This window comes from Chaetodon trifascialis, chromosome 16, assembly GCF_039877785.1.
Source record: "Chaetodon trifascialis isolate fChaTrf1 chromosome 16, fChaTrf1.hap1, whole genome shotgun sequence".
NCBI lineage: Eukaryota > Metazoa > Chordata > Actinopteri > Chaetodontiformes > Chaetodontidae > Chaetodon > Chaetodon trifascialis.
This window is the reverse complement of record NC_092071.1, coordinates 25,553,271-25,580,609: the sequence shown is the minus strand read 5'-3', so window position 1 is coordinate 25,580,609 and position 27,339 is coordinate 25,553,271. Positions and strand designations below refer to the sequence as shown.

The 27,339-nt window shown below is 42.7% G+C and overlaps 1 protein-coding gene across 4 annotated transcripts in view; it reads right to left on the bottom strand.

The window, feature by feature from the left end:
- Window positions 1-27,339, bottom strand: part of riox2 (ribosomal oxygenase 2) — a 96,324-nt gene that overhangs the window by 4,583 nt on the left and 64,402 nt on the right. For 3 of the 4 annotated variants that reach the window (XM_070983501.1, XM_070983500.1, XM_070983499.1), the window contains exons 7-9: window positions 4,726-4,888; window positions 2,279-2,367; window positions 1,662-1,772 (exon numbers count right to left, since the gene is read on the bottom strand). In XM_070983501.1, the coding sequence (XP_070839602.1) occupies window positions 1,662-1,772; window positions 2,279-2,367; window positions 4,726-4,888 (363 nt within the window). The remainder of the gene's footprint in view (window positions 1-1,661; window positions 1,773-2,278; window positions 2,368-4,725; window positions 4,889-27,339) is intronic. The other variant, XM_070983502.1, reaches the window with a different exon arrangement.

Here is a 27,339-nt window from a genome sequence, read left to right as displayed (position 1 = left end):
AGAGCATCCCCACCATCACCATCATAATAATATACTGGTAATTCTTTGTTTTTACACTCATCAGGTCCCAATGAGCCCAAGTAGTGAAGAGAAATTAAAAACGCATGCCATGTAAGACTTCAGGTCATAGGAGGTTAAACTGCAAACTCATCGTTGAATCAGATGTGACATCAATGAACTATTCCTCTTCTGTAGGTCATTCCTCTTCTGTAGGTCAGCTCAGTCAGCAGCTGGTGTTACACTGAAGGGGTCTCTGATCCAGTCATATTTTGTAGGATCCTGCACTTGGAAATACCTCTGGAAATGCTTTTGTAGGACAGACAAAATCATTTTCCTACAGATGCTAGCAGCTCTCATGTATCATACAGTGTGTCCGCTGCACATTGGGGGAGACGTGCTTGATTACCGCTTGCAGCCCACCTTGTTTCCCAGCCATTGCCTTTGCAGATCTTCACACAGTCATCATATTTAAGATCAGCCTTTGTCAAGTAAGTGTCAATGATTTTGAACAACTGGTTGTTACACGTTTGCAGAAAAGCAAATCCTCCTCAAATCTTCAGCATCAATGAATCTGCCATATGCTATTAATAAACAGTTTTTGTTACTGTCAGTTGCTTTATCCATCTGCAGAGCAAAACAGTTGTGTCGTACCTTCTCATTAAGCTGCTTCTTTATGTCTTTTGACATGTCATAAATGCACCTCGCGATAGTATTGTCTGATAATGGAATAGCCTTTAGTTTGCTGGCTGTTGCTTCATCAATCATAGTTGAAACCATATCAATAAAGGAAGGTAGTATTAATTCTTGCGCTATTGTGGGTGGGTTTTTACACTGAGCAACTCTGTACGCTGCTTTGTAGGAGGCGAGTTGAGCATTTCAAAGTACAGATACTGCTTTAGTAAAGCAACACTGTTGTACACGACAATTGGGTCATTTTTTTCTGAAGAAATCAATGGGCTTTGCGTTTAGGATGTGGATGTGAAGTCTCCAAGTGGCATCTTAACTTGTTTGGCTTCATGCTGTCAGAAGCTAGACTTAGACTTTGATTTGTTCCATTGCAGCAACAGTTTAAACATACAGACAAACACAAAATATATACAACAAAGAAGAATAAGGATGAGAATGAAAAACTGTTTGAAACATACAACACAGTGTGGCCTTTCGTCATTACTCACGGTTATACTGGTGAAGCCGAGGGTGAGATATGCCTCGTCATATTTTCTGGCATATTTGCTTGCAATTCATCATTTATATTTAGCCTCGCCGTGCCCCTGTCATAACTCCAACCCACCCCTAGGGGGTGCACCCCCTGGTTTGAAAATTATGATGAAAATGATGTGACCACTGTGTACATGTTCAAATTCCTTTTATGTACCATACTTGACACTTGGCCAATAAAGCAGATGTTAATTTTCTGACGTGGCATTCAGTCTATTGTTTTATGTTACTTTCTGTTCTCAGACAAAGAGGAATTGATGTCAAAAGAATTTTTTGAGTTTCTAAGTCTCACAGGCCAGATCAAATGGTCTTGAGGGCTTCATAAAGCCCGGAGGCCTGACATTCCCCACACCTGCTTCAGAAAGGGTGAACAAACACTGCATCCTGCCAGCACCATATGCATCTCAGCAAGGAGAACATGATTCAGTGATTCAACATCTTACCCTGGAGATATCCCGTTCCACCTTTTCATCATAGCTTTCACCCATCATGTGGCTCTCCCTTTGGTTCTTCAACGAATGTAAGACAAAGACTACAAGCTCTGTGGCCTCATCCTGAAACACACACCCACAGACCTGAGCATGTCACTGAATTCAATCTTTTCTTAGTGTCAGGATATGTGCCTTAGGGCGTCATAATGACACAGTGCTGAAAGGCAATGCCCCAACTAGCAACAAGTCCGGGTCAACAAGCTGAAACATCCAGTGTGTAGGATTTAGATGCATCTAGCAGTGAGGTCCAACTGAATACCGCTTGCCTCACCATACTCTATGGAGGCCACTAAAAATGCAAAAATGCAAAAGGCCCTCTCTGGAGCCAGTGTTCATTTTGTCTGTCCTGGGCTACTGTAGAACATGGTGGATCTGTGGAAGAGGGCCAGTTCCCTTCATAGATATAAAGAGCTTACTCTAAGGTAACAATAAACAACTCTCACCTCCAGGTGACAATACACAAATGATATCATAATTCTGAATATTAAATTCCAATTCTTCTGATACATCCCCTTAAATCCTACACGCTGGACTTTTAGTATTTAAAGTTAAAGCTTTCAAGGACTTACTGTTCTCTCTTGGCTGGGCTCCACAGTTATTACGACATGTTCTTTAAACCTCAAACACACCATGTCCTCCAAGGAAGGAATCTTCCCAGCTGTGACACACACACGTTAGGTTTTCATCACTTGTGGGACATTACATAGACTTACATTCATTTCCTGAAGAAGAACAAGAAGTCCTGGTGATATGATAGTATGCCCCCCTCAAAATTTCTTGAGAAAGCAGTTGCTGATCAGCTGTGTGCCTTTCTACAGAACAATAGTTTCTTTAAGGATTTCCAGTCAGGATTTAGAGTGCATCACAGCACAGAGACAGCACTGGTTAAAGTTGCAAATGCCCTTCGAATTGCATCAAAGGACTTGTCTCTGTACTAATCTTATTTGATCTCAGTGCTGCATTCGACACCATTGACCATGGTATCCTATTGTAGAGATTGGAACACTTCATTGGCATTAAGGGAACTGCACTAAGCTGGTGTAAATACTACTTTTCAGTTCACACTCAGTTTGTACATGTTAATGATGACTCCTCTGTGCACGCTATAGTCAGCTACGGAATTCCGCAGGGTTCTGTACTTGGACCTATTCAATTGACCTTATATATCCTTCCTTTAGGAAACATTATCAGGAAACGCTCAGTAAATTTTCATTGCTATGCAGATGATACCCAGTTATATTTATCAGTGAAGCCAGAAGAAACCAATCAGTTCACTAGACTACAGCACCACTGTAAAGAATTTCAAGGACTGGCTTTTTTCACCTACATAACATTGCAAAAATCAGGCACATCCTGTGTCAAAACAATGCAGAAAAACTAGTCCATTCATTTGTAACTTCCAGGTTGGATGATTGCAATTCCTCACTATCAGGCTGTCCAAATCCATTGCTGAATATTCTCCAGTTGCTCCAGAACGCTGCAGCACGTATTCTGATAAAAACAAGGAAGAGAGATCATATTTCTCCAATATTAGACACTCTGCACTGGCTCTCTGTAAAATTTAGAAGAGAATTTAATATTCTCCTCCTTACTTACAAAGCCATAAATGGTCAGGCACAATCTCATCTTAAAGAGCTCATAGCTCCTTATTACCTTATTAGAACACGCGTTCCCAGCATGCAGGCTTACATATGGTTCCTAAAGTCTCGAAAAGCAGAACCGGAGCCAGAGCATTTAGCTATCAAGCTCCTTTCCTGTGGAACCATCTTCCAGTCTTTGTCCGGGAGGCACACGCTGTCTCTACATTTAAGAGTAGGCTTGAAACTTTCCTTTTTGATAACTCTTATAGATAAGGCTGGCTCAAGCTTGCCCTGGACCAGCCTCTAGTTAAGCTGCTATAGCATTAAACTGATACACCAAGCTCCTCTGTTCTTCTCTCCATCTGCATGCTTTCATGTCCTACCACGGTGTGTTACTAACTTAGCTTCTTCCCCAGAGTCTTTGTGCTGTGTCGTCTTGCAGTTCCCATGGATAGTGGCTGAATCTGGAGTGTGGATTACAGCTACGTCTCCTGTCATGGACCTGCCTGACACCCACTGCAACTACTACTACTATTATTACATCCACTGTCACTGTTACTGTGCATTGCATTGCATTTCTGTCTGTCTCTCTCCGTCTCTCTCTCACCCGAGCCTGGTTCTGCCTGAGGTTTCTGCCTGTTAAAAGGAAATTTTTCCTCACCACTGTCGCCAAGTGCTTGCTCATGAGGGAATTGTTGGGTCTCTGTAGATAAAAGAGCTTGGTCTCTACCAGATCTATATGGAAAGTGTCCTGACACAACTTCTGTTGTGATTTGGTGCTGTACAAATAAAATTGAGTTAAAAATTGAACTTACAGTACTGTGCAACCCTAACCCTATCAATTTACAAAATGCAAAGTGAGTGAACAAAAGAAAAATCAAAATCAAATCAATATTTGGTGTTACTACCCTTTGCCTTCAAACCAACTTCAATTCTTATAGGTACACTTGCACACAATTTTTGAAAGAACTTGGCTGGTAGGTTGTTCCGAACATCTTGAAGAACTAATCACTGATCTTCTGTGGATGTAGGTTTCCTCAAATCCTTCTGTCTCTTTATGCAATCCCAGACAGACTCAATGATGTCAGGGCTCTGTGGGGGCCATACCATCACTTCCAGGACTTGTTGTTCTTCTTTATGCCGAAGATAGTTCTTAATGACATTGGCAGATCTCACCTTCCTAAAACATTTGCTTTTACATTTACTGTACCCTAACCCAAACCCTTACCCCAGTCTTCACTCTAAAATGTAATGATTTACATTGTGGGGACCTGTATTTTGTCTCCACAAGTATGGCAAGTCACCACAATGTGACTGTGTTAAAACATTTATGTCCCGATAACATGAGTTATACATGGGCACACACACAAAATAGGAAAGTAAATTCTCTTAATGTACACGTTTGAACACATGCAATTGACCACAAACAAGCTCACATGGTGTAAGCTGCTGCTGGCTGTATGGTGGCAGTCTGTTCATGATGAAATCTCTCTTCATGTGAGTGGAGCGAACTTTGGGCATCCCTGTTTCCATTTCATCAGCCAGAGATCTGAGCATAGACACCAACCGCCTTCTGGTGTCCAGACCTTCACTGCTGCCCTACACACACATAAAGACAGACAAGTCATTACAAACACACCAGACAAATACTCCATAGCATTGGCAAATGCTCATACGCATACCGATATACAGTATGTACACATGAGAATGTACACCATCGATAGGACCCACCGGTACAGAAAGACAATGACAGTCACAGAAAACAGCTTCTCATTCAATGGTTTTTAATGCATTTTACACAGTGTCCCAAAATTTTTGGAATCTGGGTTGTAGTAAAGAAAAAAGCGGAAAAAAGCTGTATACACTACTGGCATTCTCCCAACAAGGTTCATGAAACAGTCAGCTGGAATGCTTTTCAAACAGTCTTGAAGAAGTTCCCATATATCCTGAGCACTTTTTGGCTTTTTTTTCTTTACTCTGCAGCACAACTCATCCCAAACCATCTCAACTGGGTCAGGTGATTGTGGAAGCCAGGTCATCTGATGCAACATCACTCTTCTTCTTCTCTCAAATAGCCTGGAAGTGTTAAAACAAAACAAAACAAATGATGGTCCTGCAAAGCACAAATCATACAGGATTACATGTCCATGCAGAATGCTGTGGTAGCCATGCTGATTAAATGTGCCTGGCACTTTGAAAAACTCGCCAACAGTGTCAACAGCAAAACATGCCCACATCTCATCTCCTCCATGCTTCATGGTGGGAACCACACGACCAGCACGCAGGGACCCAGGTTCTTTATCTTCACCACTGGTCAGGTGGTGAGCTCCTTGCATGTTTTTAGTGGGTTTTTTTATGGGGAATACCCCAGGTGAACACAGGGAGAACATGCAAACTCCACACAGAAAGGCCCCCTTTTTGAGCAGCAGGCATGGTGGAAGACACGCCCGCACGGAAGACACCATGCCACCTACCCACCATACTATTCAAATAATAGTGCACTTAAACTTACATGATTAAAAGTATATTAACTTTATGCTGCCATGACATCCTCTGAAATACTCTGCCATTCAGTGTAGCACATACAGATACAGAAAAGCATGTACATACAAGGCATATCTCATACATAAACTTATGTCACACTTGTGTCACAACAACAGACAATCCAACAATCGTTTTTAAAGGTTCTTTTATCATCGTCCGGTTCCCCCTTACTTTAAGTACACTTAAAGTGTATACTATCCCAATATAAATGTATTTGTAATCTATTAATTTAATGTACACTCTGTTTTTGTCAGAAATGGTGGAGGATGTACTCATATATTTTACTGAAGTAAAAGTAGCAACACTCCAATGCAGATTATATAACAAATAGAAGTCATTCAACATTTTACTTAATTCAAATTCAGTACAAAAAGTGAAAATACTATCTAAGTGGTACTGGTCATGGTCTGAGTCCTAGTCTAGAGACGGGAGCTCCTTGACTGACAGCTTCTGGTCCCTGTGATGACCAGGTTCAAGTCCACAAGGGACAGCCACCATATATACTCATGCTCTGAGCCCAAAGGATATTTCTTTTGATGTTTTTAGTTCATTTGAGTATGCTGTCATACTGAAATGTCAGGTACCCATTCTTGCAGTTATTGTTTATAGATCACCAAAGCATTGCCCAAATGTCTTGCCTGATTTCTCTAAACTGTTATCTATTATCAGCTCTAATTCTAACAATATAATCATTATTGGTGACTTTAATTTACATATTGACAATAACATATTGACTTTTTAGATCTGTGATGCTACTCAAAGTCACAGGGTGAGGGCTAGACTGGGAAAATTACTAGTTTGGACGTGTGCACTCATCACAGAAGACTTCTCTGTGTTGCAAAATGATTTATTCTAATAACAAAATAATGAAAACGAAGTGTGGGCATGGCTATCCATGGCTACATGGTCAAAAAATGTGTGCTCAACCCAGTCCCCAATTCCCTGGCTGTCCTGGTGAGCTACCTTTATGTATTTCTGCCCCATACATCACCCATCAAAGAATATTACAACAAAATAAATAAATAAATCCATATGTAATGGCTGCAACACACTGGCACCTAATTGCTCAATGGCTAAGGACATGACAATTCCACTCGAATAAACAAGGCCATTCCATAGCAATAAACACAATATGAAGTTCATTTAAAACAGTCTTCTTATTGTCTATTTAGGATAATCCAGATGAAAACTTCTAGGGGTCAGAGGTACCAGTACTTAACCCACCATTGAGACCGAGTCTTTATGACTGGTTTGGAAAACAAAGCTACTGTGCTGCTTGCAACAGACAAAGCTTTGTGATAGGTCTTTCTAATACACTTGTCTTTGTCTGCAAAATACACTTGTCTCTGACGTGCAGACCATACAAATCCTCGTTTGTCAGCAAAGGTGTCCTGAACTCTGCCCAGCAGCCAAGAACTGCGGGGAGCTGTAGAGTCAGCTATCAAGATTATGTCTCCTGGAACAAGATTTCTTTTCTCTTTATTCCACCTGTGGCTTTTGCCAGAACAAGTCAGCGATGTACTGCACCTGTTTCTGACAACTTATAACAGTCAGTGCTTTCAAAAAGTCCTGGTAGCAGTGTTAATTTTGACAAGAATTTTAAATTTAGTTTTAGTCTCAGTTGCTTAATGAACATCATTTTAAATTTAGTTTTAGTCATGGTCACTTACTGAAAATCATTTCAAATCTAGTTTTACTCTTAGTCGCTTGCTGAAAATAATATTAAATTTAGTCACTTTACTGAAAATTGCAGTTGGTTTAATCAGTTACTAGCAGTTGACATCTGGCCACGGGCGCACACATCTTTCCCCATTGACTCTCATTATACTTTTGACATGCGTAACTTGTTCCTCTTCAATACAAAAGATAGGAGACAGCGGAGCGCAGCCTGACTGCGTCCTGTTGTCTCTCTCTGATCGCTATACACACCACTGGCCATGGGGTGGCAGTGGAGAGCAAGCGGTTTGTTCACCCGCAAGTCACAGAGAGAGCCGAAAAAGGAGAAAATGGAGAGAGAAAAGTTAGTGAAGTCACTGAAAACAACACCGTTCGAGAGGAGAACATATAGGGTAAGGTTACTGTCAAAAGTTTTGTGCGTGCACACATAAAAATCGTGCACGTATTAAAAATGTGTGCGTGTTAGTCTGTAGTTGTGCATAAATAAAATGACAAATACGGATTGCAGTTTACGGACGTACGCTTCCTTCAGAATGAATACGAATCTGACAAGCGTGAAATAACTGTCAAAACTACGTCACGAGGTCACAGGCATTATGTATCGAGTGGAAGATAACATCGATTCTACAAACTGCGCATGCGTGAAAGATGGCGGCGGCGAGGCATTTGGAGCAAAGTCACTGGCCGTTTCTCAATACCAAGTACGCCAAGTTCGGACTTAAGAACTTGGCAGTTCGGACTTAGCAAGTTCGACTTGGGAGTACAGTCTCTCCAGGGCGGGAGGACGCAGGACCGTCATTCTGCAATTGGGGCAGTAGCGTTAGCAGGACAACACATCTCCGAAAACTTTGGAGTAAATTTTAAACTACGCGCTATCGTGATGAATCGACCACAGATTTTAAGTTTTAACATCCACTCTCTCACAGAGTCCTCTCCTCCGCCATCGTTGCTACGAAATACATTCTGGGATACGTGGTTGCCCCAAGTCTGCACAAGTCACCATTCGATGCATCCTCGATAAAATGGGAGGGGCAAGAACACATCCGGGTATTTGAGTGTACTTCGAGATGCGGACTTTTGAATTGGAACAGTACTTGGACTCAGAGTGATGACGTTTCTCAAGTACACAAGAACACAAGTACAGAAAAGAACGCATATTGAGAAATGGCCAAATACGTAATTTCAAATTGTTTTAATATCATTTTCTTACTGCATTGGTCTCGGGAACTGACTCAAAGTGTACATCGTGGAAACACTGCTAAACTAGGTTAACCATGACCCAGCTGGTCTAAAACACGTCGTCTGGGTTGTTACCCTCACCAATATAAGACAGATGTACACTTTGAGTCAGTTCCCGAGACCAATGTAGTAAGAAAATGATATTAAAACAATTTGAAATTACGTACTTGACTTTGCTCCAAATGCCTCGCCGCCGCCATCTTTCACACATGCGCAGTTTGTAGAATCGATGTTATCTTCCACTCGATACATAATGCCTGTGACCTCATGACGTAGTTTTGACAGTTATTTCACGCTTGTCAGATTCGTATTCATTCTGAAGGAAGTGTACGTCTGTAAACTGCAATCCGTATTTGTCATTTTGGAAAGTTGTAACTTTACGAGTTGCATTCTCACAGATAATTTATACACTGCATAATCTATGCATGATTTGACTTAAACAAGAGTTTACAAATTTTTTATTTATGCACAACTACAGACTAACACGCACACATTTTTAATACGTGCACGATTTTTATGTGTGCACGCACGAAACTTTTGACAGTAACCTTACCCCATAAGAGAAACTGAGAGTGAACATCCATCCATCCATCCATCCATTTTCTATACCGCCTATCCCTTTCGGGGTTGCGGGGTGGCTGGAGCCTATCCCAGCTGTCAACGGGCGAGAGGCGGGGTACACCCTGGACTGGTCGGCAGTTGATCGCAGAGCAACACACAAGACAGACAACCATTCACGCTCACACTCACACCTAAGGGCAATTTAGAGTCACCAATTAACCTAATTAAGCTGTGGGAGGAAGCTGGAGTGCCCGGAGAGAACCCATGCATGCACGGGAAGAACATGCAAACTTCACACAGAAAGGCCCCGCCCGGGGATCGAACCGGCGACCTTCTTGCTGTGGGGCACGCGCACTACCTGCTGCTCCACCGCGCAGCAGTAGTAAAAATAACATACATTAATTCTTGTGGTCCGGCGTTGCCGTTTGGTAAATTAAGTGCATAATCCATAATAATAATAATAATAATAATAATAATAATAAGGCATCCTTTATGACCACATCATCAACAAGGAGATACACTTTATGTGCCTAGTTGAGACCTGGCAACAGCCAGAGGTCTACACTAGTCTTAATGAAGCTTGTCCCCTAGCTACACCTACCTCAGCAAGACCCGCACCACTGGTCGAGGTGGTGGCCTGCTGTTGTGCACCGGGGAGACTTTGAGTTATCCCCCCTGTCCCTACCTGTTCACTCCTCTTTTGAATGCCTTGCATTCAAATGCAAACCCCAGGGAATATCATCATACTCGGTGACTTTAATATCCATGTTAACAACCCCTCTTACTATTCTGTAGCTGAATTCCTCAATCTTCTAGACAGTCTCAACCTCACTCAACACGTCAATGTCCCGACACACTCCAGAGGCAACACTTTTGACTTGTTGATCACCAACTCCATCCATCCTCATGAGCAATTTGTCAGTGCACGATCTGGGCGTGTCTGACCATAAGCCCATCTCAATGGAGCTACCTACCCTGTCCCCCGTCAATAAGCCCAGCAGACAAATCAGTTTCAGGAACCTTAAAAACATCAACCCAGTCACCCTGACTACTGACCTCTGCCATCTCTCCACTGACAACCCACCATCAGTTACTAAATCTGTGGATTTTTACAATTCTTCACTTAGCACCCTCCTGGACCTCCATGCCCCAGTCAAGACCAGAACTGTCACCTTCACACACTCAGCTCCCTGGTACACTAGTGAGCTGCGGCTACTGAAGAGAGCTGGGCGCATTCCTTGAATGGCGTTTCGAGGACTCAGGACTCGCTGTTCACAAATTAGCCTACCGGGAACATCAAAAGGCTTACAGCAAGCGCCTCAGTGACACACGGTCTCAATTCTAATCCCACATCATCAACAATAGCCCTGGTAACTCCAAGCAACTTTTCTCAACTATTAATCATCTACTCAAACCTCAGATCCACCCACACTCTGACAACACGCAGGAGCGGTGCAACAGCTTCATTTCCTCCTTCAAAACTACAGTTGGAAACATCCGCTCCCTTCTCTCCAGCCCCTCTGCCACCTCTACATCTCCAGTCACATCTGCTGATCCTCAGTCCGGAGCTGCTCAGCCCCTCTGCTGTTTCAGGGACATCACACAGCATGAGGTTGAAGACATCATTAGGAAGATGAAGCCCTCCACCTGTGCCATGGACCTCTCTCCCTCAGCCCTGACAAAAACTTACTCCTCTGCAATAAGTCCCATGATCACCAAAATCATCAACCACTCCCACTGGTCCGGCCTTGTCCCCTCCTCTCTGAAAACTGCTGTCATCAAGCCACTACTCAAAAAGTCCAGTCTTGACCCCAAAGATCCTGTCAACTACCGTCCCATCTCCAACCTTCCTTTCCTTCCTAAGGTGTTGGAAAAGGTAGTTTATGCTCAACTCCACAACCACGTCAAATCAAACAGTCTGTACGAGAAGTTCCAGTTCGGTTTTCGCTCTGGCCACAGTACTGAAACGGCTTTGAGTCAGGGTCACCAATGACCCACTGATGACGGCTGATGCTGGTCTCTCATTCACTGCTTATCCTTCTTGACCTCACTGCAGCATTTGACACCGTGGACCACCGTATCCTTCTAAACCGTCTTCACTCCACCATCGGACTCTCTGACTCTACTCTGGCCTGGTTCACATCCTATCTCACAGACAGAATGGAGAATGTGTCCCTGGGATGTGCTAAATCAGACATGCACTCTGTCACCTGTGGTGTCCCCCATGGATAGTCCTTGGCCCCTTCCTCTTCACTCTGTACATGCTACCCCTTGGTCATGTCATCAGCCAGCATGGAATATCTTTCCGTTGCTATGCCGATGGCACCCAACTCTACATCAGAATAAATCCAACCCCCTCTGTAGCCCTATCCACACTTTCCACCTGCCTGGAGGAGATAAAGGCATGGATGATGGCTAACTTCCTGCAACTCAACAGCTCTAAAACGGAAGCCATCCTCATTGGCACCCCACACCAGAGCCGGTCATCCACTATCACCAGCATCACCTTCTCTGGTCATGACATCTGCCTTTCATCTTCAGTCACTAATCTTGGTGCCAGAATGGACCCTCACCTGACTTTTGAGGTCCACACCAAGTACCTTTGCAAGACTGCCTTCTTCCACCTCAGGAACATTGCAAAACTCTGCACCACACTCACTCTCTCTGACGCCAAAAAACTTGTCCATGCCTTTGTCTCCTCCAGGCTGGACTACTGCAATGCACTCCTCATCAGGATTCCCAGGAAGAACATCCAGCAGTTGCAGTACATTCAGAATTGTGCTGCCAGGATCCTGATGAGGGTGCGAAAATATGACCATATTACGCCTGTCCTTAAGTTTCTCCACTGGCTTCCTGTCCAGTACAGGACTGAATTCAAAATTTCCCTGCTGACCCACCAGTGCCTCAATGGCACTGCTCCCCCCTACCTTAAAGAACTCCTCACCCCCCAATCCTCCTCACGCCATCTTTGCTCTGGACAGGCCGACCTCCTCTAGCCTCAGAGGACAAGGCTTCGAACTATGCGCGACCGCGCCTTTTGCACAGCTGCTCCCAGTCTGTGGAATGCTCTAACTGACCACCTAAGGGCACCGCAGACTGTGGATTCTTTTAAAAATCTTTTTAGAAAAGCATTTGCATAGACTGCAAATTTTAAATCATTTTTGTTTGTTTTGTTTTAATTCCATAGACCTATATGCAGCCTCGCTCTGCGCTAACTTTACTGCTGGTGAGTTGAAGCTCCACTCTATTCCCTCTTGTAGAAAATCTATCTGGATTTTACTACGGTCCAAGGCAGCAAGAGCCTCTCACACCTCCCTTTCTGCTCCAATTAAATTTGTTTCATTGTCTGATTCGTGAGAAACTTGACCACGTCTACAGACAAATCTGCACAAAGCATTGATGCATGAGCCTGTGTCCAATGAGTAGGCACACTTCAAATGAACTGCCCTACTTACCATGCATGTAAAGATGACACCATAGCATTTCAGCAAGCTGCGTCCTCTTTTCACTTCAACAGGTCAAAAATAATTTACTCCAGTATTAGTAAATGGAAGGTCAATAGAAATTCTTATGGATTATGGATGTGCTTCAGAATCAAAGATAACACATGTTGCTCCTTGGAGAGAATGATAGGATGTTTAGCACTTTCGGGCATTGCTGCCTTACTCAAACGCTCTCCACTCTGAGCAACCCATCCTGCAGAATAGGATCCAGCTTGTAAATGGTGCTTTCCCTTTTCACTCCAGACCTACCACATGTCAATGCTTCAATTTCACTGTGGAATCTCTCCTGTTGACTATAGTGAATGATAGCTGTTTCTGCTTCATTAAGATCACCAACAGACAAACTCTATCAACCAAGCATGCTTTTCAATTGCTGCATTTCATGCTCCACTTTGGCACGATCATCTTCATGGACATTTTCCAGCAACTGCTTCCTTTTCTGACTCAACTCCAGTAGAGTCCCTCTTAATTTCATAAACCAGGCAACTGAGCCTGGGCCTTTTATATCATCAGCTGATGAGCAGCTTTTGAGATCTCATTAACTACAACAGTATTTACCATGAGGTCCCTCTTTACCTCTGGTTCGCCAACAATGATGTCAGAATGCAATCTGTTACTTAGCCACTTCTCCTCTGCTTTCCTCAGAAACTCTGGTTCTTCAATCCATCTGTTTTGGGTCAATAGGTGTTCTACCCTCAGTCCTCTTGAGGCATCATCCACTAGATTCTGTGCTATATGGATATATCTCCACTGTAAGATGTCTGATGCTTCTCTGATGTCATATTTTCTGTTCGCAACAAAGGTATGGAATCTTATGTCCTCATTTCTGATGTACTTGAGGACTGAGGTGCTATCTGTCCAAAATACATACTTCTCCAGCTTGAGTTGCAGCTCTGCTTGAAACATCCTATCAACTCGTACCGCGAGAACAGCAGCTGTGAGTTCCATGCGGGGTATTGTCATCTGCTTCTGAGGTGCCACTCTAGCCTTGCCAAGCACAAAGGGGACATGAATACTTCATTTTGCACCCAGATGTAGCTGACAACACCATATCCACCCTGAAGAAATGGCGTAGTCGAACACTCCAAAGTTCTTTGGTTTAAAGCACTGACTGACCTTGAAGTCTGCCACCCTTTGAAGGTCAGCCAAGCAAATCCTCCTCCTCAGTTGCAGAGCTTGAGGTACTGGATCATCCCAACGATATTTCATGTGTAGCAAAACTGACCTGTAACTGACCCTCTTTCCCCCTTTTTGGCATTCCTTCAGGAGAAATTGAGTTATAAATATCCCAACTTTTAAGAGTTATTGACCATTTGGACTGTTCACAGGGAAGTGTGAATTCGGAGAGAGACAAGATGTCTGTCTGTAGAACAACTTCTCACATTCATTCAGGGGGACAAGTCACAGATGGCTCCCACTTGAAAGGTTACCTTTCACCCAGGATGTTTCTCATGGAGATGCTAATGCTTTCTTCATAGCCCCAGGAGAGATAAGAACAGTAAAGCCATCTGAATGAAAAGTGCCAGGTCCCAGAGGAACCTACAAAATCAGATAATGCTGAAAGGTTGTAAATTAGACTTTCCTGAAGCAAACTGTTTTGTATGTCTGTGTGCCTTCTTTTCTATCACACTAGGATAAGCCTATAATCTGTGTGATATCAATGCTTTTCCTGTGTTTCTGACTCAAAAAATGACAAAACTGTGATTTTAATTCTCCTAAAAAGTTTGTCTGAGTTTCTACCATGGAACCATACTGCCATCTAGAAATTCATAGTGGTTAAGCTGTATATGCTCAACGTGAGACAGTTATTAATAGTAACCATAATAGCAAATATAGTCTGCCTTTCTTTATTCCTTTGTCATCTTAAGGTAGTTATACCCTTAGTCATGTTTATTAGGATGAGTATTAGGAAATGTCATGCTTATTGTTGAATGTTGTCATTTGTTCATAAGAATTGTCTAATGTATGTTGTGAACAGTGTTGTAATGCCATTGAAAAATGATCATTTGAAATATATCTGATTGACCATAGTGAGAAGCAGATGAGCCCCCTCGTATGAAGCATTAATTAATCTTCGCTGTATAAGGTGAAATCACATCGCTCACCTGAAAGCCATCCCACATGCGCGACAGCCTATTGGTGATTAGACACGCCCTGGAGTGAGTAAACCGTCTGCAGCGTGCAGCGGACATTCTAGTTGAGTTTCTTTTAGTCTTCGTTCAGTTCTGTTTTTGCGTTTGTCTCAATCTCAATTTTATTATTAATCTAAAGTCTTGCCACACGATCGCCAACTCAACCACAGGCCTGCAGTTAACTCTGGCTCGCTTGTTCGGGTTAAATAACCATCGGAAGCTGTTCCTCATCTGTTACCGACACCGTAGGCATTTTGGAGTCCCTTCATGTCAGTTCGGAGCAGACACCCACAGGAGCGTCGCTGACAAAGTAGGCATGCTTAACTGGGTTTGAATAAGAGTTGGTCCATGAGGTTATGATACTTTCAGTTTGCTTAAATTCTTTCAACCATTCATTCAAGAAATTAACTTTTCTCACTATCACCAAACTCATTCTTCCATTGTTTTGCCATAGGTTTCTCTCTGCAATTGTTTGTGTTATTTTGTATCACCTATATCCTCTATTGAACTATTTATGATACATTATTTATTATCCATAATTGTGTTGAATAAATAAGACTTTTCATTCCAGTTATGGTCAGACGGTGTCCTTTTGAGCTGGATATAATCGATCCCTGTATCAAGAGTTTACGCTTCAGATTATCAGACTGGTCTACTATTGGTTCATTCGTTACCATTACATCAGCATTTCAAGTATTAATAAATAAAATCCTTCTTAGCTGAGGAAGGTTGGTGCCCTGGCGTTTTATTAACAAATCCAACATTAAATTAGAGGTTTAATAAGTTGATTCCCCTACACATGCAACAAAGCTCTTGCAACATCATTTTTGTCAAATTTGGGCCTTGCAACAGTTATTTATTCAAAGACGTTCCTTTGAATTCGGCCCCACTGTCAAACACCACCTGCAGTGACCCTTTCTTTGGATGGCGTACTCCATGATGAGGAATGTACCACACTTTGCCATCAGGTTGCTTCAGCTGATGTTGTGGTACTCTCTCAGCATATCCCTTGCAGATAACATCCTCAAGAAAAGCTCTATTCTCACAGTGGAAGGCTTCAGAAACCTCTTTTTTTTTAGTCCCTAGATTCGTTGTTCAGCAATACTGAGGTTATTTGGAAGCATAACAGCATCAGTCCTGAATGGAAGCTTCATCTTATAATGCTCACCTTGAAGTCGGACTGAGCTCTCTACAAACTCCTTTCTTCTCTTGACATCTCCTCCTGTTCACCTGATATTTTCTTGTTAAAATCATGATTATACTGACTGACAAGCAACTCTTCCAATCTGTCAACTGCAATCCTATGCACAGCCACTACAGAGCAGCCACAATGCTCGCCACTGCTTCCCTGAAGAGGTCCAATAATCACCCATGCCAACAGAAGTTTAATGGCATACTGCCAATTTCAGAAACTATTTTTGAATTCCCAGGGTTCCAGTAACTTAAAAGCATTAGTGCCCATGAGCAAGTCCACATCAGCTTGGATGTCTGAAATCAGAAATCAGAATCAGAAATCAGAAAAGCTTTACTGCCAAGTACGATTTTACACATACAAGAAATTTGCTTTGGTGAGGTTGGTGCATGACACATCTATTAAAAAGCAGCTATTAAAAAAGTAAAAAAATTTAACAATAAGTACAAAATATAACATCTGTCTTTCTCTCCCTCTCCATCTGCACGCTTTCATGTCCTACCGCGGCGTGTTACTAACTTAGCTCCTTCCCCGGAGTCTCTGTGCTTTGTCGTCTCGCAGGTTCCCATGGACAGTGGCTGAATCTGGATTGTGGATTGCAGCTGCGTCTCCTGCCTTGGCCCTGCCTGACATCCACTGCAACTGCTACTACTGTTATAACATCCACTATCACTGTTACTGTGACTGCATGTCTGTCTGTCTGTCTGTCTGTCTGTCTGTCTGCCTGTCTCTCTCTCTCTGACTGCATTTCTGTCTGTCTCTCTCTGTCTGTCTCACTCTCTCTCTCTTGCTCTCCCTCTCTCACCCAACCGGTCGAGGCAGATGGCTGCCCACCCAGAGCTTGGTTCTGCCTGAGGTTTCTGCCTGTTAAAAGGAAGTTTTTCCTCGCCACTGTCGCCAGGTGCTTGCTCATGAGGGAATTGTTGGGTCTCTGTAGATAAAAGAGCTCGGCCTGTACCAGCTCTGTATGGAAAGTGTCCTGAGACAACTTCTGTTGTGATTTGGTGCTTTACAAATAAAATTGAATTGAATCGAAATGAAGCTATGTACAAGTTATTGTGGCTGCCCTCTTGTGTACTGCTACAGGAAGTACAGACAATCTCCCTTGTTGTTAGTCTGTTCTCCTACACAGTGTTGAAATGCTCTGATGAATGCTCTGTATGAAAGAGGCTCTCCATCAAAACTGGAATTTATCTTGTTGGTAGAGAATTAGAATTTTGCTGTTGCACCAGGAGCTCTGCGATCTGATTTTGTCTATATAATAGACTAGAAATCGCTGTCTTGGCTTAGAGAAGATGGTATAAACAGTCCAGAATCCTGCAATTGTGCTGTTGCTCCATGTACTTGAGATTCTGATGCCTTGATCTTGGTTACTCCATCACATGCCTGTTGGCCTGGTTCAGAAATAGATTGTGCACTTATCTTGTTTAAAGGACAAGTCTGTTTTTTCTTGCAGTCTCTGCTAAGGGATTAAATGTGTTGGCATTAGCACTGAAAGGTCTGTATTTTTACTGAGGTCTTGTTCGTTTCCCTGTGTATAATTCCATCCCATCTATTACTGTGCTTTGTCCACCACTGCTCATTAACACTGCTAACTTAGCAGTGGAAGCTGCAATTTCAGTATCAAATTCAAGCTATTCCTTTTTCCTCTGTAGCTGTTCAGCCTGCTACACTAAAACATGTTTCTTTAGCAAAGCAGAGTCACAGGCTTCAAGTGCAGCTTTCTCTGCCTCAGCTTGAATGAGACAGTAGATAAACGACCACTCTTTGAGCTACAATTACTTCCACAACTTGATGGTTTGCAGTAGTTATCTATTTATATATTTGATACACTGTAATGAGGCTGCAGCTCACACTCACTTTCAGCATCATGTACAGGAACATCACACTTTGTCAACCACATGTGAACCTCATCAGTAAATTCATTGATACTCAGCAACTTGGCTTTATATCATATTTCATAATTTTCAGCTTCTTTGGCTGGCAACAAACCCAACAAAGTGTCCAGCATATTTTGCACTTCACTACACATCAGTTTGAACTTGTCAAATGTGCATGCATTCATTAGCTCAGCAATAACCCTTTTTAGGTTGCTTGCGTTGCGTCTCGCATTTTACTTTGCAAAAGTAGACACTTTTGCAAAGTGTCTACTTTTTCCATCAGCACTTTTTCTGTGGGTTGCCTTTGTTGTTTTGAGCTTAATCCGATTGGCGACTGCTTTTCCATATTGCACATAGGCCACCAGCGTCAACATTCGTTTAAATGATCCCAGTTTTACACTGTGCCGTGCCATCATTATCACTGTCCATCGGCATAGGTTCGGAAACCACCAATACACTTTGCACTTCAGCCACTGTAAAACCATTTACACTGTTAGATCAGTACTCACAACTTGTCGGCGACCACTCCCGTCATGCTCATGGTTGATTCAATGTCCAATTGACCTGCTTTTCTTTTCAGTTTTACTCACGGATCTTTCAAGAAGAAATCCACCTGAGTTTCCATTGTCCGCTGCTTGTCTGTCTTAGCTTGATTCCAGTCCAGCGATGAAACAACTCTGTCCACTTGCAGTGCGCACACTTCACCAATTACATTCACGTCCCCCTGATGCTCCTACGCAAGTCTTCAGAGTCATGGGGTGATGGTTAGAGTGAGAAAATTACTGGTTTGGATGCATGCACTCATCACAGATGACTTAATGTTAATGTCTTAGTGTTGCAAAATGATTTATTCTAATAATATAACATAACATCAAAAACAAAGCATGAGCATGGCTACCCGTGGCTACAAGGTCAAAAACTGTGTGCTCAACCAAGTACCCAATTACCTGGCTGTCCTGGTGAGCTGACCTGGGACAGTCTGATCACCTCTCATTGTTCCTACTCTCCAAGTACACACCACTCATCAGATGTGTGAAGCCGTCAGCGAGGACTGCTAAAGTATGGCCAGAGGGAGCGGACGACACTCCCCAGCATCAGTTCCAATACACAGACTGGAGTATGTTTGCCACCCAGGCCACACTGGATGAATAGACATTGACTCATATGCCTCATCTGTTCTGGATTACATAAACACACGTTGACAACGTCACCACCAACAAACAGATAAGAACTTTACCCAACCATAAGTCTTGGATGAACAGTAAGGCCTGCCTCCTACTAAAGAAATGTGACTCTGCCTTCAGATCTGGCAACGCAATGGCCTACAGCTCATCCAGAGCTAACCTGAAGAGGGGCATCAGGGAAGCTAAACATGCTCACAAGCTACAGATTGAGGAGCACTTCCACAACAATGGAGTTGTGGAGCTGTTACCCTGCTGAACTCCATCCTCCTGCATATTATTTGCACTTTTGGTGATGCTAAACTGCATTTCGTTGTCTCTGTGCTGCACTCTATGACAATGAAGTTGAATCTAATCTAATGTAGCATGTAATGTTATATATGACACAGTCACTTACTGTATGTTATGTAAACACGTGAAACAAATAGGAGATAGAAAGTAGTTTAAGTCAGTCATTTTTGAGTAATTATTTCTAGTAAAAAGACACCTAATAAACATATAAAAAGTAATAGTATAGATCAGTGGTTTCCAACCTGGGGTCTGCGCCCCCTACTGGGGGTGCCAGAGATCACAGGGAGTGCACACAATTTTGTCTACGCTGAGGTTGTAAGGTGTACATTACATTTGTACACATTAAATTTATAAAATCCCAATAAAACACCCAATTGGATAATCAAAACTCTGTATAATCCAAATTAAAACATATTTTTGGTCCACATTTAAATTCATTAAGCTATTTAATACTTCTGACCTCTGAACTTGCGTAAGCAACCTTCAGGTCAGCTAGCGGGCTAGGCTAGGCTAGACCTGGGTAATTCATCCCCGATTGTTTTCCTGTTGTCAGCATCACTTTATGAATAAAACACAATGTCTGAGAAACGTACAAGTACCAATGTTTCATCTGTATCAAAGAAGAAAACAAGGCAATATCTCAAAAGTTACCTTGATTTTGGTTTTACCGAAGGACAGGACCGTTTTTGGCCAGAATGTGTCATTTGTGGTGAGAAGCTAGCTAATGACAGCATGAAGCCAAGCAAACTGAAACGACACCAGGAGACCAAACACCACCAGAATATTGGTGACAGTCAAGAATATTTTAATAGGAAGAAGCAATTGGCACTATTAAGAAGATCCAAGTACATCAGAAAAGCATTTGAAAGAGCAGGCAGTGATTTACTCAGAACCACAGGGGCGTCATTTGACTGTTTACTGTTAATTGTGAAGGCTAAAAAGCCACACAATATTGGAGAGCAGCTAATCACAACTGCCTGCCTGAAAACTGTGGAGAGGCTGTGTGGACCACATGTTGTTAATAAAGCGAAAACTGTCCCATTCCATGCCAGGATATATTTATGGCTGTGGATTCATATCTCTCATCCAACAATCTGCCCTATGAAAACCTGGTTGTATGTTGCACTGACAGGGCCGCAGCAATGATGGGCAAAAACAAGGGGTTCAACAGTCGCCTGAAGGAAAAATCCCCTGGGTGTGTGATTTTCCACTGCATGGTACATCGGCAAACACTGGCAGGTAAAAAAACTTTCAGAAGACCTCAGTAACAGGTTGTAAAGTTGTAAACTTTATTAAAAAAGAGACTAACAAGAGATTTTTTGAGCAGCTGTGCAAGGATGAAGCGCATCAAACACTGCTGAGACACACAGAGGTGCGGTGGCTGTCGCGTGGACAACGGCTTGTGCTTTTTATGGAACTGCAAGAAAAAAAAATCAAGGAATTCTTGCAGGATCACAATGAACCACTGTGTGAACAGCTGACTGATGTGTTTTGGATCAAAACGGCATACCTGGCGGACACGTTCATGCTCTACAATGAGATGAACAAGCGGATGCAGGGACCTGAATCAAATGTTTTGAAGTGCAAAGACACCCTGGACGCTTTTATATGCAAAAACTGGATTAAAGAGTTTAAAAAATGTCAAATGGGGACTTACAGCACTTTCCACTACTGCTGAAGCAGTCTGCTGGCACTGTGCGTGCACCTGAACCTGCTCCGTGAGGAGATTAAGAGCTGCTTTGCAGACATCGGTGAGTACTCAAAGGAAGTGCAGGTGCTGGACCCCTACCTTTCCACCCTCAAGGATGTGGAATACCTCAGCTGTGAAGATGAGCTTTGTGACCTTCAAGCTGATTCTGTGTCAAAAAAAATATTTAAGGGAGAACGGATACAAAAAGTTTTGGATTGTCAAAGGACAACCTGTTGCACCCAGACTGGCTAAACACACAGTAACAAGGGTTATTCTCCCATTCATACTTGTCTGAGACAGCATTCAGTGCCCTTGTGACAATAAAAAGCCAGAAACAGACTTGATGTCCACCAGGTGGCCATTAGTTTATGAATGAATAAACTGGCACAGAGTAAAAAACATAAGTAATAACTTTACTGTTATTGATGTTTGTTGTTATTGTAATTATTACACATAAACATGTATAGCTGTGAATATCAACAGACTTCCCCTGTTTAAGATAATTGTCTGAAGGAGATCTATGACGGAGCTGTATGTATAGGCCTAGGTGCTGATACATCTCTGAAAATCTATTTTTATTCCTTATGTAAGAAGGTGTGTGTGTGTGTCCACTCTGTTCATCTGTTTATTTGTTAAAGGAAAACGATTTAAATTTAATGTTCAACTCTCACGAAAAGAGACATAGTTAAATGTCCTTGCAGTTATTATTTTTGATCATATTTTATACACCTGGTGACAAACAGAAGGAAAGAAAACTGTATAGATACTGATATATCCTAACAATGAGTCATTATCTATTCACAACTTCTGTTTAGCATCCAGTGCTGTTGTTTGTAAATTGGTAAGCAGCTTTTTATTGTTGTTGTTGTTGTTGTTGTTGTGACAGTAATTAACCTGGCGTGAGCTGTGATGTTTTACTGATGTATTTCATGTAACCGTAGGCTAGATCTGACTTGTGTTGTCATTGACATGCATGTCTTTTATGGGCAGGATGTAAATTTAAGTGTAGGATTGTTGCATCTGTGAATTTTATGATCTCCAGTTCTTCAGTCAGTTTAGTGAAGGATCTTGACTATTTTATTTTGATACTCATTCTCTGTGTTTAACTCTGATAAAACTATAAATTTAACTCTGTATCTAGATTGCATGCAAAAGAGGATAAAGGAAAAGAGAAGAAAGTGGTTGTGTAAACAGTTTTCTAAAGGAGTCTGCTTTGCTTCAAACTAATTCTGTGTCTTTATTGATAAGGAAACATAGTCATAATCTCACTGTGGTGATTTCCGGTTTGAGCACATGCGGAAGATGTCACTGTGAACTGCGCTCCTGGTTACCCCCCTAATTACGTGACTTTAAAATCTTATTTTAAAATGTAAAGAGGTGAAATTGTTTGGAAACATCTTTAATGAAGGTGGCATGAACTTGCGCTCGGGGACAGTCACTCAGGAGGCGAAAATCCAAAAGAAAAAGGACGGACGCGGCAAGCACACAACAAAAACAAAGGCAAACATGGAGGAGGACGCCAAAAAAAGTCTTGAAAGCCTGTTACTGAGCATAAAAGAAGATATTGCTGCGCAAATTAAGGACTTCAGATTAGAATTTTAACAACGTTCTGCCAAGACAAAAGACGGCATATCAAAATTAAGAATCGAAGTAAGAGAGATACAAGCCGCATTGAACAGCACACGAGAGGACGTCTCCGCTGCCGAACAAAGAATAAATAACCCAGAAGAGAGGGAGACGACTAATACTAAAGCGCTGACATATTTATTGCAGCAAGAAAAACATATGGCTGAAAAACAGGAGTATTTGGAGAACAAATCGAGACAGAATAATATAAGGATCCACCAGGTGAAGGAGGAGGCGGAGGGGACTGATATGGTGAATTTCCTAAAGGTGCTCCTATCAGAGAAATTGGAGATCCCAGCAGCGCAACTAAACATTGTTGCAGCACATCGATCATATCAGAGAAAATCCACACAAAGTGAAACAGCACCACGATCAATCATCATTAAATTTTTAACATGGGACCTTTGCCAAAAAATCCTCCGTGCTGCATGGGCCAAGAAGATAATTACGCACGAGGGTAGTCGGACTTACTTCGACCAAGACTATTCATCTAAAATACAAAAAGAGAGGAGCCAATATGCTGCGATAAGAAGAGAGCTCCGCGAGAAAGGGCTGCGATCACACTTCATTTACCCAGCAAAGTTAAAAGTTTTCGGCAAAGGAGGTCCTCAGGTGTTCAACTCAGCTAGGGAGGCCGACGCAGTGCTCCGCACCCAAAACATCATCAGCGGGGCTAAACGTCTGTCCGAGATTGAGGACCCAACATCTAGCACCCGGGCCGGACATCCATCAGCACCGTTCGAACAGCAGAGGCGAGAGAGAAGATAACATATGACAGCAGCAGACTTACTGAAGGAACTGAGGGGTTAGCCCAGAGCTTAGCCTCAAAGCAGTGGTGTAGTCTACGTGATACGCAGGTATACGCCGTATACCCACTAGAAAAGGTCCCGATTTTCCGTATAACCACTAAAAAATGCGCAAAGATACGTATGAGCATGGTTTTGAGAGATAACTTTCTCGTTCCCGTTCATAAAATCGCCTTCTCTGTTTTACGAAGCGGGCACTTTTGGACCATAGGGACTTCCGTCAAGCGTGACGTAACCACTAAGGAAGTAGTGAAGTTGTATGGCGGTTTTAAAAGCCAAAGAAGAAGAAGAAGTTGTATGGCGGGAATGAGAGGAGAACTCTGTCCAACGCTTGTCAGTGAAGAGGGAATGTGGAGGAAAAAAAATGAAGAGAAACCAAAGCCAACGGACACTATTTGAGTGTTTCGGTAAGCATGCTGCTTGTCCTGTTAATACTGTCCCGTCGGGGGACACTACAGCCGCAGCTCATGCTAGCCGTTCGGAAAGGGAGCCTGAGTGTGAAGAGGCCACAGCGGCTTTATCTGCTGGCAGGGAAGGGGAGCCTGACGCTATCGGCGTACCTGGTAAGTGGAATTCGCATATGTTCTAATAATAGGAACTGCTATTGTAACAGCAGGTGATTGACACATTGAATTATATCTACAACTAGCTAACTGGTGGTTTGGTTGAAATTAAGGAGGTGCGGCTGCTGCTCTGTGTGTGCCTGTGTCTGTGTGTGCGTGCGCGCATGTGTGTATGTGTGCGTGTGTATGTGTGTGCGTTGTAGATGAAAACTCAACCTGGCCAGCCTTGTGGAGTGAAAGTCAGGCGAGAGAGTTTAAAAACAGGCATCCTTGGTTAGAGTGGAGAAACGGAAACTTAGGTAAATATTAGACAACATTTAAATCTGGTATAAACAATTTAAATGTACAAAGTTGATGCTATATTCAAATGTTAATATAGTTAATTCATGAAATTGTTAATAAAGATTAAATTAATTCATTGTCATCTCAAAGGTCCATCAATGAAGACACCATGTACACCATTAAATGATTAACTGATATGTTAGCTATAGTTGTCACATAGTTCAAGCTATTGAAAGAGTAGGATTTTTGCCTCCTTTTGTCTATTTTTCATGCATTTTCTTAGCCATGGCTCAAGATTGTAAACAGTTAATTGGTTTTGGCCCTATTCAGCAGATCTTGCTGAGGTAAGCGTATTGTCTCACTTCCTGTTTCTGGTTGCTGCCTTACGAGTAGTGTGCGTTTGTCGCTCTTGTTCCTCTGAGTGTAATTTGCTCTGTGTTTTGTTACAACGGCCTTTTATCCGCGCTCTAGAGTAACATTAGTTCTGCTCAAGCACCCATAAGTCTGTTTATTTAGCGACCATCAATTTTATTTGTCTACGCGCTTGTCTGCTCTGCTAGCTATACCAACTTAGCCTAGCAGCTAGCGATGGCTTCTCTCTGTCCCTCTCCAGCTCTCTCCTGCTTGGTGTGTCACATGTTTAGCTACTCCTCTGCCTCCTTTAGTGATACTGGTACGTGTAATAAATGTAGTTTATTTGGTGAGTTGGAGGCGAGGCTTAGTGAATTGGAAGCTCGGCTCCGCACCATGGAAACAAAACCATTAGCTATAGTTAGCCAGGCCCCCGTAGTCGGTGCGGACCGACCAAGTGCAGCTCCGGCTAGCCGTCCCTCGACAGCTCCCGAGCAGCCGGGAAACCAGGGAGGCTGGGTGACTGTTCGAAAGAAGCATAGTCCCAAGCTGAAGCCCACAGGTCACCACCAACCGCTCCATGTTTCTAACAGGTTCTCCCCACTCAGCGACACACCCGCCGAGAAACCAACTCTGATTATTGGCAGCTCCATTTTGAGAAATGTGAAGTTAGCGACACCAGCGACCATAGTCAAATGCCTGCCGGGGGCCAGAGCAGGCGACGTCGAATCAAATTTGAAACTGCTGGCTAAGGATAAGCGTAAATACCGTAAGATTGTTATTCACGTCGGCGGTAATGACACCCAGTTACGCCAATCGGAGGTCACTAAAATTAATGTGGAATCGGTGTGTACATATGCTAAAACGATGTCGGACTCCGTAGTTTTCTCTGGACCCCTGCCAAATCTGACCAGTGATGACATGTTTAGCCGCATGTCATTGTTCAATCGCTGGCTGTCAAGGTGGTGTCCAGCAAACGGTGTGGGCTTCATTGATAATTGGCAGACTTTCTGGGGAAGACCTGGTCTGATTAGGAGAGACGGCATCCATCCCACTTTGGAGGGAGCAGCTCTCATCTCTAGAAATCTGACCGATTTTATTTATGAACCTAACCCCTGACAACTCAGAGTTGAGACCAGGAGGCAGAGCTGCAGTCCTACACGCTTCTCTGCACCTCCATTAGAGCAGTTACCCACCCAACACTCCATAGAGACTGTGTCTGCCCCCCGACCACGTAAACTAAGTAAACCAAAAGTACAGAGAAGAGGAGTTAAACATAAGAATCTAATTAAAATTAGAACAACCTCTGCAATAGTACAACAAGATAGGAGAATTAAATGTGGACTCCTTAACATCAGATCTCTGTCCTCTAAAGGTGTTCTAGTAAATGAGTTAATATCAGACCATAATGTTGATTTATTTTGTCTGACTGAAACCTGGCTGTGTCCTGAAGAGTATGTGAGCCTAAATGAAGCTACTCCTCCGAGCCATATTAATACCCACATTCCTCGAGGCAGCGGCAGAGGAGGTGGAGTTGCAGCCATTTTTGACTCAAGCCTTTTGATCAACCCTAAACCTAAACTCGACTATAACTCATTTGAAAGCCTTGTTCTCACTCTTTCTCATGAGAAATGAAAAACAGTGCAGCCACTTTTATTTGTTGTAGTATACCGCTCTCCTGGTCCTTACTCCGAATTTATAGCTGAGTTCTCAGAGTTTCTATCAAGTTTAGTTCTTGAAGCAGATGAAGTAATTATTGTAGGTGACTTTAATGTACATGTCGACGTTGATGATGACAGCCTTAGCACTGCGTTTATCTCAGTATTCGACTCAGTTGGCTTCCGCCAGAATGTACATGAACCGACTCACTGTTTTAACCACACCCTCGACCTTGTTCTGACATATGGCATTGAAATCGAAGACTTAATAGTCTCCTCACAGAATCCTCTTTTATCAGACCATCATTTAATAACTTTCGAATTCATATTACCAGACTACCAGCCAGTAGGCAAAAATTCTTATACCAGACTCCTGTCTGATAGTGCTGTAGCTAAATTTAAGGATATGATCCCATCAGTATTTAATTCAATGCCATGTCTCAATACAACAGAGGAGTCTTATGCTAACGTTAGTTCCCAGATTGACTTCCTGGTTGATAGTGCTACAGGATCGTTGCGTATGACACTTGACTCTGTTGCTCCCCTAAAAAAGAAGAAAATTAAACAGAGGAGGTTAGCTCCATGGTATACTACTCAAACCCGCAAATTAAAGCAAACTTCACGGAAAATAGAAAGGAAATGGCGTTCTACCAATTTGGAAGAATTTCGGTCCGCCTGGCAAGACAGTCTTAAAATATACAGGAAAGCCCTCCGCAGTGCCAGGGCAGCCTATTAATCTGCACTAATAGAGGAAAATAAGAACAATCCCAGGTTTCTCTTCAGCACTGTAGCCAGGCTGACAGAGAGCCATAATTCTGTTGAACCATGTATTCCTTTAGCTCTGAACAGTAATGACTTCATGAGCTTCTTTAAT